Raw genomic sequence first — 17,165 nt, 5'->3', positions numbered from 1 at the left:
GGTCAAGCATGTCAAACCTTGGCCTGTTTCTAGACTCTATGGCTGCCTGGTATTATCTACTACATAATGTAAAGTGTTTGCATTTCAGTCTTTTAGGAAAGCATTCATGTTTTCTTTTTCTCTTCTCCAAACAGAAAGCGTTCTGCAAAGCCTGAAACTGTAATTGACTCTTTACTTCAGTAAATGTTACAGACTTAAAGTCAGAATAAAAATTAGTGATATCCTCATGCCTGGACAAAACCTTTAATTAAAACACTGAAGACTTTTGTGTTATTTCAAATAATGGAAGCTGTAGATCATGCAGTAAGACTGGAACTAATAATTTGCCTAATAACTTTTAGTCTATATATATTAAGTTAATATAACATTAAAATTGTACAATTGGTAATTGTTCAAATTGTCATATTAGTTTTCAACTTATACTGTGCAGGGAAGTTGAGAGAGCAGCTTATACTATAGAGAGTTGCAGTTTAAATGTATACATAAATCTGCTAGTGATTTACTCAACTACTGTATATTTAGATGACCGGATATTCAAAATAGAAAAAAAAATATAAGTCCTGTTTTGCACATAGAAAGTTGCAGGTCTAATTGTCCTATGTTTTCCTGTTATATATGAATGTATGGGCTGCAAATCTAAGAAATGATTCTATCCTAACACCCACCTGGCCTTTTATAATATGTTCTAATTTTTATACTAACATTCATTGCATTTAAAATATGAGATGGGTGATCTTATTGATCTATAGAAAATTTTATAATCCGATAGTCAATCTTTAGAAGTATACATGCTTAAAAAACAAAAGTTGAAGATATGTTTCATCTGGACCTCTCTTGATTTTTTTTTGCCACTTTGACTTCAAGTCAAATTTTTTGTTTGTTTGTTTTGGTTTCATGTTTCTTGAAACATTGAATCTGTACCTGCATACAAAGGAGTCACAGCTGCAGAAAATTAAGAAGCTAAATACTGGTCACTAACATTTGCCTCTATGGTTATTATTTTTTTAAATTCACTTTGAAACATGATTAACTGATGCTTTCCTGTGTCTGAGTTCTAAATTTTGATGAAAATTGCTCTGTTTCTCCCAACTGAGAAAGGTCTCCGTTTCTAGAAAATACAGACAAAGCAAGAAAAATATCTTTTAATTCTTTGCCTTTAAAACACTTTGTTTTGTCTTTCTTCTTATTTTATAAAGAAAATATTCTTCCCTGAATTTCTTCCATTGACAAATCCAGTTAGACCATACCTCTAAAATAAAAATTATTTTTATTTTATAGTAAAAAAAAAAAAAGTCGTAGAATTGTTTGTTCTTTTGTTGACTGCTTACAAAATTTTTATTTTTTTAAAGTTATGCTACTCCAAAACCACTATATATATATATATATATATATATATCTTTTATGAGTTTTAAAATTATGTAATCAGCCCTGAAACGCATTGGCTACAAGTTTTAAGACTTCATAAATGAGTATTTATTAAGTTAACATTATTTTAGTAAGTTTGGTTAAATATTGGTTTATAATTACAAAGATGTATATAGAATGGGAGTGAGCGAATGTAGTGTTATTTGTGAGGTGGTGGTAAAAATGTGTCCATAAATTTAAAGTACATTCCAGAGGTGATGTACTAAATATCCTGTGTATGGTGAATATTTTCTAGGTAATAAGAATTGCAGTTAACTGGAAGCATTTTCTTTGTAACGTGTAAGATAGTTAGACATTTATAACTTTGTGGGGCATTGTTTAGGTACCGTGAAGACTTGAGGTGAATTTATGTCTTGTAAAAGCTTTGTGTAAGCAGAATATCTTGGCAATTGTAGATGCATATTTAACTCTGTTAATAATAACTCTAGAGAAATCTTAATTTTACCAGTAGGAAAAAAATATGACTTCTTCTTCTTTTTAAAGAATGCACGTGTCTACCCTTTAACCATCCAGTTAATAGAAAGGAATAACTTTAGAATTAAGCTTTAAAACATTATAGAAAATTTAAGCCAGTATGTTAGGGTTTTTTTATTTTCCACGCCATAGCAGTAACAAAACGAAAATCTATAAAAACTCAAAACGTTGAGAAATTTTAAAAACAGGCTACTTTAGCAGTTTTTTTTAAAGCATTTATATTAGAACTGATTATACCAGATGGGCATTAAATATTCATCTTATATAATACCAGGATTAGATATTGGAGCCAGGCCTGAGTATCCATGTGCAAACATGGGAACCTGACTTTAGAGCTCTTCACTTAGCTGTAATCGTAGTAGTTCTATGGTTTCTTCACAGTTACTTTGTGTCATTGTCCATAAATGAAATATTTTGTAACTTTGGTGTTAATTTCATGAAAGGCTATAGATGAACAAACTTGCTCATTATTTGATATAAGAAGCAGATTTAAAATGAGTGTCACATATAAGTAGGTTATTGAATGGCTATTTTTCTCTTTAATTTAAAAAAGTAATATTTATTAAAAGGAGCCTTGGTAGAATGTTGTTTGTGGTATGTTCTTTAGTAAACCTTGCAATTACATGTAGTAATAAGGATATTAAAATATAATAGTATTCCCCATTTTTGTCTAGATTCTTGTGAAGTATAAGAGTAATCAAGGTGGCGGGTCTACATCTATGTGTTCGTCCCACAAGTAGAATCCATTTGACATGCTGTGGCATCTACTTTCTGGGAAAAGGGGACTTTTTTTTGCTGCAAGAAATTTAAGATTACTTTGGGGGAGAGGGTGGTGCTACTTCAACTGTAACACGTTTTTAAAATTATGATTATAGGTTTCAGTTGTTTTGTTTCTTTCTAGTCTTTTAAAAACATTTTTTCCCTTAACTCTTATCTTAAGGAAAGTCCCTCCCTTTCCTACAGGGCTGTGAATTAAAGAACGGGTAGAGTTTACATTTAAGTATGCCAGTGTCTGCCCAGTTTCTTAATGTATGCATTTGTTTTCCTTTTTAGTTATTCTTTGATCTAAAATGCTAGAAGAAAACATAGATCTTCCTAGTGCCTTTGAACTTATACTGTAGTCTAATTTAAATCATTAATAACTTCAATAGCATTACTACAATACTGTATACTGGCCAGAATTACAAATCATATGATAAGTTTGTCGTATTAATTTCAAAAGCCAACTTTCATTGTATTTTATGTATATATTGTATTTGTTCAAGTTGTATATATTGATATTGTGTGTATACATACAGCATGGTTAAATAAGAAATAAAAACCTTTACCTAATGCCTGTAATAGTGGTCTGCTTCTTTACTGAGCTATTTTTGTGTTTATGTCCATCCTGATCTTAATAGGCAGGTTCTTTGTGCTTGGCTCTGTTTCATGAGGTTAAGAGAGACCTGTGTAATTTCACACCAGAAACTCTTAATGTTGTGGGTCTTCAAACAGAAATCATCATGATACAGAAACCTGGGAGAGATGTTTTTTAAAATGCCCCTTCTCATTGATAAAATTTATTTTCACCAAAAATATTTTAATCCAAGTTTTGTTATCCTTGTCATTAGGTGTTTGAGAACAGAAACTTAAAGAAGTCTGTATGGAAAATAAAGGTAAAAGGAGACGTTTCTTATTGGTAACAATATCATGATATCTTTCAAAAACTTTTAATGAGCTTAAAATATCTCCAAAACAATAACATTGCTTGGATTATTGTTAATCGTGTGTTCTTTGGACAAACATTTATTGATTACCAGGCACTGTGCTAGGCAGCCTCAAGAAGTTCACAGAGGACATTGAGAAGTTTTGATTTGTCAGCAAGTTTCAAAGGATTTCAGTGTGCTTTTTGTGTAGAGAGGAGACTCCTCTGGCCATTTCAGGTCTTGCTCTCTTCCTCTTCCCAAGTGCTAGCTAGTGTAAAACTTCTACACATGTTTGTAGAATATGGAAATAAAATTAGAGGCCTGCCATAGTGTAAGCAAGATAAGGAATAGTGCACCTTCCCACCCGCAGCCCCTCCTCCCCAGTTGAGCTCTGGAGCTGTGATACTATCACCAAGCGACACCACTAAGGTGCACCCTCAGGGAACCTGTTACTGCCTGTGTTGTCAGGATGCTGCTGAGGTTGTTGTCCATCCCACCTTCTTATGAAGACCCTCAAGAATCTCTTTTTAAAACCAAGTGCAAAAAAACACAAAAACCCCAAGTACCAGCCTAAGGTAACACAGTTAGTATGTGACTGCAGGAACTGTTCACACGATTCTGAAGCTGCAGCCTAAACTTAAAGCAAGCTTGGAGGAGCCTTCTAAGCACATGTTATAACATTATCTGAATGTCTCATTCTTAAGCTTTTTCATTTGCAAAGCAAATCAAGTATTCAGTCCTCCTTCGGAAGTTGAACAAATGTGTGGGAAAATGATTATGAAGAGGCTACTTCAAAAAGAACCTGTTTCCTCTCAGCATTTATCTTGGGCTTCCTGTGACCCAGTCTTCAAGTTACTTTTATCAACGTTATCAGAACATCACTTTGTCTTACCCAAACACGTTTATGGCTCTGACAAAAGAATATGACAGATCAGACATTCTTCTACACCTGCTCCCCTCCCCTACCCCTTTTGAGAGGGCTGGGGAAATTTTAGTTTTTAATCAAAGACTTTATTTCTCCAGTTTTACAAAGGAATTTAACTGGGACTTTACAACTGAATAAAATATTTCTCAGAGTTGATACCAATCTTCACAAGAGGATATTGCCTAACCCAACCTACCAGAGTCATTACAGAAATATTATGTTTGCCTTGATTTCTACTCCGTCATGAGTTATGCCACTCAGTCACCAGGTGTCTTCTGTATTTACTGTGGACCCATGCTGTGCTGAGTAGAAGGTCCTTGCAAAGCTCATGACCATGTAAGTGGAGAATGACAGTGCAGCATGTTGAGGGCTGTAGTGAAGGAGAGTGAATGGTGAGCTACCAGGCACAGCATTCCTCCCTAGCAGCTGACACGGTGTTAGAGACCGAACGCTGAACTAGGAAGAAGTTGACATGAAGGACGGATTAGAAGAGAAACACTAGAGAGCTGAGGAGAGAACGTCTGAGTGCTCGGGGCAAAGACAGCTAACTAGGAGGTTTTAGTACTCCACCTGGGAATGGAGCTCCAATTGAACTGATGACTTGAAACAGGAAATCGGCTCCGAGACTAGAGAAAGTGCTTGCCTTGCCCTCATTGGAAAGTGGTAGGAACTGCGAGGCTCACCTTGTATGCTGGGAGGCCAGGCCATGAGAAAGCTGTACCTTGCACTCTGCCCTGAAATTCCCCGTTCTCAGATGATTTGGGAGAAGCTGATCAAGATGACGTGCAGAGGAGGGTGGGAAACCTGGACAGGGCACTGGCTAATAGCAACAAGAGAGCCCCTGGGGCATTTTTATCAGAGACCAGCATTTCTAACTTGCCCAAGAATGTTTCAATGAAAGACATTCAGCCACAGATTTGAGCAAAATGTTTTTTTCTTTCATTTGTTTATTCAATAAGTATTTATTACCTACAAATACCAGTTAGAGATAGAATATATTCATAGGTAAAAGGTGGAAGTAGCTGATAGCAGGGAGGGAGGGGATCAGCCTTTGCTCTCAGTGTCACACATTCCATGCACAGATAAAAGGCACGTCCTATGAAGTAGGTATGGGCTGTAACTAAGTTTCCTAAGTGAATGTGCTTAAGAGACAAGCATCTCAACTCTCACTTAATCCTGAAGTTTCTTCGCTCATTCTTCTTATGTATGTCCTGCTTGATTCATGTTCTCTCACTCCCTTGGTAAACTCCAGGGCTTACTGTTGGGTATTTCTGTCGGTGGCAGACCTGCCTGGAGCCTGCATATGTCCCTTCTGTGGCCTGTTCTAAATCTTTCTTCCGATTGCCTTTCCTTTTACCATTCTGGCCTCATACACAAACTATAACCCACAAGTCATATCCTGTGGCAGACTACAGCTCACATTAGCCATTGAATGCAAATGAGTCTCAATCAAAGAAGAAAGGAAATTAAAATTTTCATTGTGGCCTTAGAAGGCTCCATGACTCTCTTAGTTACTTGTTGCCCTTGGCATGCTGGTATTTTATGTGGGCAGGGTGAAACTGACTGTGGTCAGGGTGAGACTTTAAGCTTTTGATTTGTTCCCTTATTTTGAAAGGGTTAAAAAGATGTTGCATGTTTTGGTATAATTTTAGTACTAGTATTAATTTTTGTCATATGTGTGTGAGCAAGAATGAAAAGAGAATGCTCATTCACTGTTACTAGATCCATATTCTTGCAGAGAACATGTCTTTAAAAGGCAAATTTCAATGACTTGACACTTGTTTTTCTCCTTTAATTTTTTAAAATAACAGCTTTACTGAGATATGTCACATACTATAAAATTCATCCTTTTAAGTATATAATTCAGTGGTTTTTAGTATTTTCACAGAGTTGTACAACCATTATTGACTATCTCATATCAAAACATTTTCCTTGCTCCCAAAAGAAACGCTATGTCTATTAGCAGTCACTCCCTCTTCCTTCATCCCCGCAGCCCCTAGCAACCAATATTCTACGTTTTGCCTCTATGGATTTGCCTCTTCTGGGCATTTCATATAAATAGAGTCATACCGTATGTGACCTTTGTGTCTGGCTTCCTTGATTTAGCATAGTGTTCCCAAGGTTCATCCATACTGTAGCATGTGTCAGTACTTTTCTTATTATTGCCAAATAATATTTCATTGTATGGCTATAGCACGTTTTGTTTATCCATTCATCAGTTGATTGACATCTGGGTTGTCTCTACTTTTTTGCTATAAGTGAATAATGCTGCTATGAACATTTGTGTAGAGGTTTTTGTGTGGACATATGTTTTCAGTTCCCTCGGTGTAGATACCTAGGATTAGAATTACTGGATCATATAGTAACTATGTTTAATCTTTTGAGGAACTACCCCACTGTTTTCCAAAATGGCTACCATTTTCCAATCATACCAGCAATGTATGACAGTTCTAGTTTTTCCACATCTTCACCAACGTTTGCTATTGTCTGTCTTTTTAATTTTAGTACTTTAACTTTTAAAAACATTTTATCACTTATGCACATGGTCACACTCACAGACTTTAAATAGAAAGCCAGAAATCTCCTGCCCTGCTTTCACTGTTTCTTATTCCAAGTCCCATTCCCAACAGTCCACCCTCCCTTTTTTGTTTTTAGTTTTTCTGGTGGTTACCATTATAATTCCAAAGATTTCTTGATTTACTTACTATTGGTTTTACTTTATTGTTTTTTTTCACTTTTTATTATAAAAACTTTCAAACACGTGTAAAAGCAGAGTAGTATAATCAACCGTCATGTACCCATCCCCCGCTGCAACATTCATCAGTTCATGACCACCTTGCCAACTATTTTTTTAATCAACTTTAGGTATTTTGTATTGATTTCCCCATTGAAAAGTGAGAGTTTACCTTATTTATACTGCCCCTTCCAAATTTTTTATAGTAAGTTATTTTTAGATCTTCTGTTGCGTTTCCAGGTTTGAATAAATACTTAAGTCTCTTGTTCCATCAACCTTAGACAGTGTTGGTGCCCCACCTCTCTATCTTTCCTTTTGCTTTTACCTCTCAGTCATTTTGAGCTATTCCTTTTCTGTTGTCAGTTTGATCGCATTTAGTCTGTTCTGTAACCATAATTAAGTCTTCCATGTTTTGTCTATTGGTTGGTTCAAAGCTTGAGAATCAAAAGAATTTACATTATTAGGACATTAAATATTGTTCACTGCAGTGCCAGGTAGTGTGCTAGAATTATTTCCCCACCGTGGACTCAATATAGCAACCCTTGTGCCAATGGGAAAAGAATGTTCTAAGCATCCAGTTGACACTTTTTAAATTCAGAATTACTTGATAGTCAGTGGGACTTATGGACCCACTCTGCAAGCTCTTTTGATTATCATTTACATCTTGTGTGGCCTTGTATTCTTTAATCATTTCATGCATTATGTCCCCAATGAGAGAGGGAACTCCTTGAGAGGGAAGTGGTCTTTCCTTTTTAATTCCCACACCAGTTTTAGTCTCTCAGTAAATTAAATTGGTTTCCCCAAAAGTTGGCAAGTAAATATAGTCTATGCCATTAAAATGACATCATGCTGTCAGATTCTGCATATACTTTATTTTATGATGAGTTATAAATAGATAAATATTTTTAAAATAAGGCTATTAAAAACTCATAAATTAAAATATTCAGCTTCAACACTTTGAGTATTTCTCCTTCATAATCGTCTTTAGCGTTTCCAAGAAGTCTTTCAACGTACTCTTCTTGGCTTCATTCACAGAACAGGTCTACAAAAGAAACATTTCATTAGTTTTCATTGCTAAGTATTTGAGTCTTGCTCATGCCTGTCTACCTGGGTCAAGCCTATGCTGCCACTTGCCACCTGAGCAATGATCAAACCAGGGCCTCCAGTCTGGCTTGACTCTGCCACTAGGCCAACAGGGTTTGCCTGTTTTTGGTGCATGCTACTTACACTCCTAGAAATGGCCACTGTACCATCACTAACTGTCTGCCTTCAGGGTGGGGCCATCCCTGGAGAGGGGTGTCACAGCTAGGTTCTGCTCAGGGACGTAACATGAAGGTGGAGGCTCAGACCTGCCTGCTGCCATCTTGAGCCCGTGCCATCTGGACTGCTGAGAGAGAGATTCAGTCCCCCTGCCCATTAACCAGAAACATCATAGCTTGGCAGCCCTTCGGGTGGAAAGGATTCCTGGTACCTACCACCAGGCCACTGCTTCAGTTTGAATCTCAGCTCTACCAAATTATTAATTGCATTGCTTAGGACAAACTACTTCGTTTATAAAAGCTTCAGTTTCCTCCTTTGTAAAAGGGGAACAATAGCGCCTACTTCCTAAGATAATTAAGAGGCTCAAAAGAGACAATGAGGGCTTCCCTGGTGGCGCAGTGGTTGAGAGTCCACCTGCCGATGCAGGGGACACGGGTTCGTGCCCCGGTCCGGGAAGATCCCACATGCCGCGGAGCGGCTGGGCCCATGAGCCATGGCCGCTGAGCCTGCGCGTCCGGAGCCTGTGCTCCGCAACGGGAGAGGCCACAGCAGTGAGAGGCCCGCGTACCGCAAAAAAAAAAAAAAAAAAAAAAAGACAGTAGGTGTAGTGTCATCTCCCTGTTTTATTACCTTGTAAATAAGGCAGCAGGGAGGGGATGAGTGTCTCCAATTCCTCTACTTGGCATTAGATAACATCCACTCTTGGCTCTGCCTCTTTCCTACCATCAGTTCTCCCCTCTTACTGGATCATTCCCACTGGTATACTGACATGCTCCATATAGACCTCACCTTAAAAGAACTTCCTTCATGCCATACCTGCCCTTCAGCTATTGTTCTATTTCTCTGCGACGTTATAGAAAAGCACCTCGAAGGAGTTTTTATACTCAGTGCCCCTTTCTTTTCACTCCTCCCTAGCCCCATTCTCTATGGAATCCACTCTAGTCAGGCTTTCATTCCCGAATCTCCATTTATATCAGCATCACCAGTAACCTCCCTCATGACAAATCCAGTGGCCATTCTCAGTGTTCATCGTTCTTGACCTGTTAGTACATTTGACACAGTTGATCACTCCCTTCTTCTTAAAGGAGTTTCTTCACTTGCATTCTGGGGTGCCACACATTCTTTGACTTCTCCTACTTCACTGGCTACTTCTCAGTCTCTTTTGCTGGACCCACCTCTTCCTGACCTCTATATGTTAGAGTGCCTCTGGGCTCAGTCCTTGGATTTTGTTCTTTCTTTATGTGACTTTTTTTTTTTTTTAATTGGCCCTGCTTTTTTTTGGCTGCATTGGGGCTACGTTGGTTCTTCATTGCTACACGTGGGCTTTCTCTAGTTGCGGTGAGCAGGGGCTACTCTTCCTCGCGGTGCGCGGGCTTCTCATTGCCGTGTCTTCTCTCATTGCGGAGCACGGGCTCTAGATGTGTGGGTTTTAGTAGTTGTGGCTTGCGGGCTCTAGGCGTGTGGGTTTTAGTAGTTGTGGCTCGCGGGCTCTAGAGTGCAGGCTCAGTAGTTGTGGCACACAGGCTTAGTTGCTCCGTGGCATGTGGGATCTTCCCAGACCAGAGGGCTCAAACCCATGTCCCTTGCATTGGCAGGCGGATTCCCAACCACTGCGCCACCAGAGAAGTCCAGGCCTGTGGCTTTAAACAACATCTTTCTAAGAACTCTTCACTTAATATCACAAGTTCTGACATCTCCCTTAAGCTTCAGACTTTTTCAACAATCTTATCAACATCTTCACTTGACTATTAAGTAGGTACCTCAGGCTTACTATGTATAAAATTCAACTCCTGACCTTAAGCTCAGCCTCCAGCCCTGATCACCCCCAGTCTTCCATATCTGATAACAGCACCAACCATTCCCCAAGGGGCCCAGGCTAGGAATCAGGAGGCCACGTTTTACTCTTTCCCTCACCCCCACAGTAGATGTGTCAGCAAGCCCTTCTGGCTCTATTTTTGGTTAATATCCCAAATCTAACAGTGTCTGCCGCTTCCACCCTGTCACACCCACCGTCATCTGCAGGCTGGAATACTGTGGTAGCCTCTCAGCAGGCCATCTTGCTTCTATGCTTACCCCTACTCAGTCTATTTACTGCACAGTAGCCAGAATGATCATTTTAAAAATTACATAAATCAGATCGTGGTCTCTGCCTTGCTTAAAACCCTGTGGGAGTTTCCCACCATGCTTGGGGCAGAATCCATAGGCCCTGTGTGATCTCCTATTAAAATCCTCCTCCCTGACTCTGATCCCAGCCCTCCTATTAATCTTTGAACACATGAAGCTCATTTCTACCTTAGGGCCTTTGCACAGCTGTTCCCTCTGCCTGGAATGTTCCTTCCACATCAGTAACATGGCCGGCTCTGTCACTTAATTCAAATACCTGCTCAGATGATGTCACCAACTACTAAGTCAGCCCTCTCCCTCATGACCCCTGTATGTTCTTTATTCCTGTATTTTTCTTCGTGGCACTTATCACTACTGGAATCATGTTTGTTTGCTTTTCTCACTCACCCATTACCACATTCTGTAAGAGCAAGAACTGTATCCCCAGTGCCTAGAACAGTACCTGTAAGCAACACTCACAGAGCCTCAACAAATATTTGTCGAATGAATGAATGGGTTGATTAACCAAGGGTACTACTATTCATAAGGAGAAATATCTTAGAAGTAAGGCTGCCATCCATTGGAAGGCAAGCTGTTGGCATAATGCAGCTTACCATGTTTGCCATGCTGCTGAGGTTCCTGTGAAGTCCACTCAGGGGTTTGTTGAAGCACTTGTGGTATCTGTAGATATGCCGAAGCACAGTCCCGGCCCTGCAGAAAGTTTCCTTCTCAGTTGTGTTCTAGAAAGAGAAATTCCACAGATAGCCACTGCTAGCTTGATTTTGAACATTGGAGAGAGATGTTTCCTTCTGATTTCTTCTTTCCAGAAGGACAAGTGGAGAAGGTGAATTTGCTCAACTGTGGATCAGGTATTCAAGTATTCCTGCCATGTGAATGGAGGCTGCTTGTCACAGTAAACAACCTCTTCCAGTTACTTGCAAATGCAGCAGCCTTTTCCTGAAACCTCCCAATTTCTTTTCCCTTGGAGGGTTTTGCTGAAGGGGTACCTGAATCAAGTCACTCAACTAAGTAAATGGGAGAGTGGGGATTTGCATGCGGGGCCATCTGTCTACAACCCATGTCTGTTTCTTTATCCCATGCAAGCTCTTCTTTCTGTGGATGCAGTTGTATGTACATCAGCTCGTAATCAGAGTCTGCTCTGTCTTATTCCTGTAATTTATAGTTTTTGAATCCAGGTTCCCTGGAAATCCCACATGTTTGTTGAATAAATGAACGCCCACCCTTTGACCTGGACAGTGCCACTTTGGCCAGCACTCTCCATTTAACCCTCCCCATGGGAAGTAGCAGTGTGAGGAGATAAGACATGTCCCCACACAGCTAGAGGTGAGTGCCAGGATCAGAGCTAGGTGCCCCAGGAGTGTGGCCTGGGGAGATGAGGGGAAGCTTCTGAGAAAGGGTGCTGGGCCTTGGACAGTTTCTGTTAGGGGCTTCTAGCCTCGAATGTGCAGGGTCAGAACCTCCTTGGAATGCTGGCAGCCCTGGTGTGAGTCTGGCCACATGGCTCTTCCTGGGGACCTTTGAGCCTCAGAAGAGGGCTTGTACAAGTGCGGAACCAGCTCTTTTTGAGAACCTGGGAGAGGGAATGTGTCTCGGCCTGGTCAGGCCTGGTGTGTCCTCTCTCTCTCCACTGAAGAACAAAGGCCCGGAGCCTGGAGGGTGTCTTAGCTTGAGCCCAATCCAGCTCAGATAAACCTGTCTCCAGCCTCTGCCAGGACCTGCTCTTGTTCCTTGCACTCAAAATGTGGCCCATGAAGCAGCAGCGTGGGCATCACCTGGGAACTTGTTAGAAATGCAGAATCTCAGACCTCCCTCTGGACCCACTGAGTCACAATGTGCATTAACAGGATCTCCAGGGGATTTATGTGAAAAGCACTGTCCAAGCAGCTTTTTAGGTTCTTCTGTATTTTTTCTGATTACCAAACTTTTTACTATAAAAGTAATATACAGGGGGCTTCCCTGGTGGCGCAGTGGTTGAGAGTACGCTTGCCGATGCAGGGGGACACGGGTTCGAGCCTGTTCGAGCCTGTGCTCCGCAACGGGAGAGGCCACAACAGTGAGAGGCCCGTGTACCGCAAAAAAAAAAAAAAAAAAGTAATATACATTCAACAAAAGCGAATTCACTCATTATCCCATTAGCCAGAGAGAACTACCGTTAAGATTTTGCTAACTATCTCTCCAGATTTTTTTAATACTTTTTTTTTTTGCAATAGGGACCAACTATTGATACTCTTTTATAACCTTTTTACACTTAACATATAGCACTAGCAATTTCTTAAATCATTCAGTAATATTTAAGAACATGTGATTGAGAGCTGTGTAGGAACCTAGGGCATATTTGTGCCATAGTTGATCAATCCCCTATCACTGCAGTTTTTTGCTTCTGTAAATAAAGTGGCAGCAAGTCATCTATATAAATCTTTGTGTTCATCTCTTATTTCTTTAGGCTAAATTCTAGGAGTGCAGTTCATATTTTAGGGTTTTTCCAGGAAGATCTTGACCCAGACTGAAGCGCCAGAATCCTAGACTACGACGAAAGCTTCCACTTTCCGCTGTGGAGCTTGATGGCCCATGGGCAGGGCCTTTGGAAGGACATGTATGTACTTAATGAAGTACATGTCCTTCCAAAGGGCATATACTCTGGCTGGAAATTTAAGAGCAGCACCAGTATCTCTGGGCTCTGGGAGTCAAGAAACCTCCCATAAATCACCATACCTCTGGGGGGCTTTGTGGGTGAGCAGAGGTGGCGAGGCCAAGGAGAAGGCAGACACTAGCTGAGTATGCAGATGGAGGCAGACGCCTATGTTGCTGGAGAGAGAACAATGAGGTTCAAGAATGCCAAAAAGAGAAGAGATCCTTTGCTTATTTTTCCATCAAAATCTGATGAGCCTTTTCTAAAACGTTGGCTAGGAGCTTAGAAACTATACTGTCTCAGTTTTGAGTATGTAGCCATTTAAGGTAGGAAAACACCCTCTAAAGATATTTTTCAGGGACTTCCCTGGTGGTCCAGCGGTTAAGACTTCGCCTTCCAGTGCAGGGGGTGCGGGTTCGATCCGTGGTCGGGGAGCTAAGATCCCACATGCCTTGCAGCCAAAGAACCAAAACATAAAACAGAAGCCATATTGTAACAAATTCAATAAAGACTTTAAAAATGGTCCACATGAAAAAATCTTTAAAAATAACTAAATAAAGATATTTTTCAAAAGACTTTCTAAGGGTGATTAGGATAAGTATAGAAAAGAGTTTGAATCAAATGGAAAACTTTTAAAAGAAGGAATTCTAAAGGTCTTTAACTAGTTTTAGTTAAAGACCTTAATGTTTTAGTTCCATTGGCATTGCGGCAACAGGATGACACTCTGACCGCCCACTTTTTCGACTGCTTGTCCAGCTTTCGCTGCCTGAGTGTGTCTTGCTTAGGGCACACTTTGAGGAGCCATGCGGACTCTGCAGTTCAGAACTGCTCAGGAAAGAGGCTCAAAAGGGAGGCCTGGTCTCCTGCCAGAAAGAAGCGCACCCCTCATAGGAATACAGAAGTGGTGGCACACCATTTGGGAGACTTCGGTACAGGGATTCTGCTAGAGTTCTAATGGGTCTTGACTAGCTTCATTTAAGGACATACAGATCCATCCTATATGTATTGCATTCATTATCTCCACTTATGCCCAAATTTAGTCAGTGAATGTGATGTATGAAAAAAATCCTCTACTTTCACTTTTAAAAAAAGATTTGAGGGTTGGCATAGAGCTCTCTGAAAAATTATGGACTTTTGCTCCCTTTGGTAGTAGGAAATACCTCCAACTAATGGTCCACCCAAGAAGTCCTTCCTAGGCCAGCCAGCTTGCTTGCTTTCCACCTTTCTCTTCCTCAGACCACCTAACTTCAGAGACACTCGGGAGGCACTGCATGTGGAACCCAGGATTTAGATCAGCACATTCTTCCAGCATTTGCCAAGAGCAGGATGCCACCCAATTTGGGCAAAATGGAACTCTTGATCCCCAAAAGCACTAAAATGAATATGCTGGATTTTGGAAAGATGTTCTTCTTGAGAACACAAAGAAGTAACTTTTCCTCCCACATAGCATCTTTGTGGGTTTTGAAAATAACAACCTTTCTTTGTTCTGAAGTATCTTAATAGATAAGTAAGCAGTGCTGAGTCTTTGAGGAAAAGAGAAGAATGGAAAAATGAGCTTGTTAATCCAGGAGGAATAGAAGCAGTTCGGGAAAAGGCATGAGATAGGTAAGAGTGAAGGAAGGCAGCGGGGACTGGCCTGCACCTTGGCGGGGGTGAGGGCTGGCTGGGTCTTCTAGAGCAGCCCAGAGTGGGGTCGCACTGGGCTCGCAGTCATGGAGGGTTTGATCATTTCCTAACGCTGGCCTCTTTCTTAGAATGGTTGCTTCTCTACAACCAGTTTTTGCCTTTAATCAAGAGTTATATCATACAATAACATTTTCCACTAACTCAAGAGTTGGATTCCAGCCAACTTTCAAAATTGCTTTCAGATCTTCACATGTAGAAACTGAGGCACAAAGAGGTGTGGAGACTTACCAAAGGCCACATAGTTAGTTAATGGCAGAACTGGGGCTAAAGCCACAGACTGTCTCACTTCCAAACCCTCGGCACTTCTGCTGGGGCCCTGCCCTTGGCTTTGGCAGCACCCTCCCAGCAGTGCAGCCAACCTCTGGAGAGCCCAGAGCACAGCTCAGTGGACTCTTGGCTATTTTATTTCTATATATATACAATATTAATATATGAGATACATAAAGTATTAATACATTATATATATACATAATATATAAATTTATATATATATATATATAAAATCTCCAAGTCCTTCCAACCTGCTGATGGACAGATACAGTCTGATATGGGATGAGATTCTGAAGGATAAAATTATATAATATGTATTATATAATATTATGTATTATACGTTTATATTATATACTATTATATAATTATGTTACACTATTATATATCATTGTATATCAGACTCCTGGAATAATCTTTAACGAAGTGAGATAATCCAGATAAAGGCCCGAAGACCAGCTTTGCTCACCAGCAGGACAGGCCTGCCCTGTGGCCTGGGTGCTGGGGTGTGGCCCTACCCAACGCATAGGGCTTCACTCCTGGCCAAGTCTAGTACATGTGGAAAGCAGGTGGTTAGGAGACCACTGGTAAATTGAAGCTTTGGGTTTTTCATTCTCAGTCGTGTGTTTCCATGAAAACAGGAACTGATGTGCAGAAAGCTATTGATATGGCTGTAGTCATGTGTTTGTCAGAGAAAAGTGCACTATCAGCTGTCAAATCTATCTCCTCCCACTGCAGATCGGGGGGTGGGGGCGAGATGCAGCAGGAGGAGGAAAGGTGAGATGCTCTGGTAGGAGCAGCCGGAGGCAGGGATATGTCGGCCCCTGTCCAGCAGGACGGTTCTGGACAGGCCAGAGGGGAGTTGGCAGGACAGAGCAAGATGAGGGTCTCTGGACAGCCATGCCCGGAACCGGTGGGCTGTTAGGTGACCAGGCTGCGGAAGAGGAGGGGCTCTGGCGATACCTTTTCTGTTGCCATAGGAAGTCTCTTAGACAAAATGAAAGCTCTCTCAACGTGTAATCTCAATATCTGTTTTTGTGAGAGTATTTGGCTTTTCAGAAATATATGGGCCAGAAAAATTATCTCCTTCAACAGCATTTATTGAGTGCCTCCTATGTTCCAGGTACTCGACCTGGGTTGGGTAAAATCCTAAAGAGCTTTTCCTGGACTGGGATCTGAATTATGACTACAAAACCCAAGCTTTCTATTAAACATCTTCTAAATCAAGTGAAACCAGAAACACCAAAATGTATTTGAGAGTAAAGATCAGAATTCTCAGTCTTTGAAAACGTTTCACCCATTATAGTTAATTTGGGCCTGTTCCCTTTATGTTAAAAAAAATTTCTCGTTCGAACACTTGTGGATGGCTCTCCTCACCAAGTCACCCATCTGCCAAAGCAGACCCGGGACAGCTCTTACCTTTGTGGTGGCAAAGACGTCTTCTACAGGCAGCTCCATGCACAAGTTCTTGGCCCAGGCAGGAACGAGAGAGCAAGAGACAGAGTTACCTCCAACTGCACAGGGTAAGCCTTGCTGAGCAGCTCTGACTCCCTCAAACTGAGAAAACTTCCTGTGGTCCCTCAGGGTGAAAAAAGTGCCAGGAGAAAAGTCTCTACACTGCTCCCCATCCTATCACCAACCACCAACTACCAACTCTCTAGAAGCTGTTATGTTCTTTTCACAGTCTAAGAAATATGCACAGCATCACCAGAACATCTGGAGAGATGGTACCAGATAGCTTACCTTTCTTGCTGTGAGGATGTTCAGCGTTTTGATGATCTCTTGTAAGGTAATATCGCACTTGTGTCCGTGGACGAAGTTGCTGGTACATGCCAGTAAGCAGACTAGCATTGGGATCAGTTGGGAGGTGAGACCCATTAATAGATCTCTATTTGCACTGACAATGTGAGACAATCAGTTTACCGGGAGAAGCTAACAATGCAATTCTGACAAAGA

The 17,165-nt window shown here is 40.8% G+C and overlaps 2 protein-coding genes across 6 annotated transcripts in view; one reads left to right on the top strand and one right to left on the bottom strand.

Moving 5' to 3' along the window:
* KIF3A (kinesin family member 3A) overlaps positions 1–17,165 on the top strand; it is a 106,611-nt gene that overhangs the window by 78,232 nt on the left and 11,214 nt on the right. The window contains exons 18-19 of one of the 4 annotated variants that reach the window (XR_003792756.1): positions 14,749–14,861; positions 16,894–16,998. Coding sequence is in view for 3 of the 4 variants with exons in the window: in XM_029217719.1 (XP_029073552.1) it covers positions 135–183 (49 nt within the window). In the remaining variant the exon portion in view is untranslated. Of the gene's footprint in view, positions 1–134; positions 1,237–14,748; positions 14,862–16,893; positions 16,999–17,165 lie in introns of those variants that run through there. The other 3 variants (XM_029217721.1, XM_029217719.1, XM_029217720.1) reach the window with 3 other exon arrangements.
* IL4 (interleukin 4) lies at positions 8,096–17,152 on the bottom strand. Of its 2 annotated transcripts, XM_029217722.1 has the most exons (4): positions 16,953–17,152; positions 16,629–16,676; positions 11,221–11,346; positions 8,096–8,285 (listed from the first exon to the last, which is right to left on the bottom strand). In XM_029217722.1, the coding sequence occupies exons 1-4, from the start codon at positions 17,085–17,087 to the stop codon at positions 8,193–8,195; spliced, it is 402 nt and encodes a 133-aa protein (XP_029073555.1). In that variant the 5' UTR covers positions 17,088–17,152; the 3' UTR covers positions 8,096–8,192. The 2 variants fall into 2 exon arrangements, with proteins under 2 accessions (XP_029073555.1, XP_029073556.1); XM_029217723.1 differs by lacking the exon at positions 16,629–16,676 and having other exon boundaries at positions 8,158–8,285; positions 16,953–17,087.

Source organism: Monodon monoceros, unplaced genomic scaffold (assembly GCF_005190385.1).
Source record: "Monodon monoceros isolate NGI ecotype Baffin Bay Population unplaced genomic scaffold, NGI_Narwhal_1 Super_Scaffold_12, whole genome shotgun sequence".
Taxonomy (NCBI): domain Eukaryota; kingdom Metazoa; phylum Chordata; class Mammalia; order Artiodactyla; family Monodontidae; genus Monodon; species Monodon monoceros.
The sequence above is the reverse complement of the archived record's forward strand: the minus strand, read 5'-3'. Positions and strand labels throughout refer to the sequence as shown.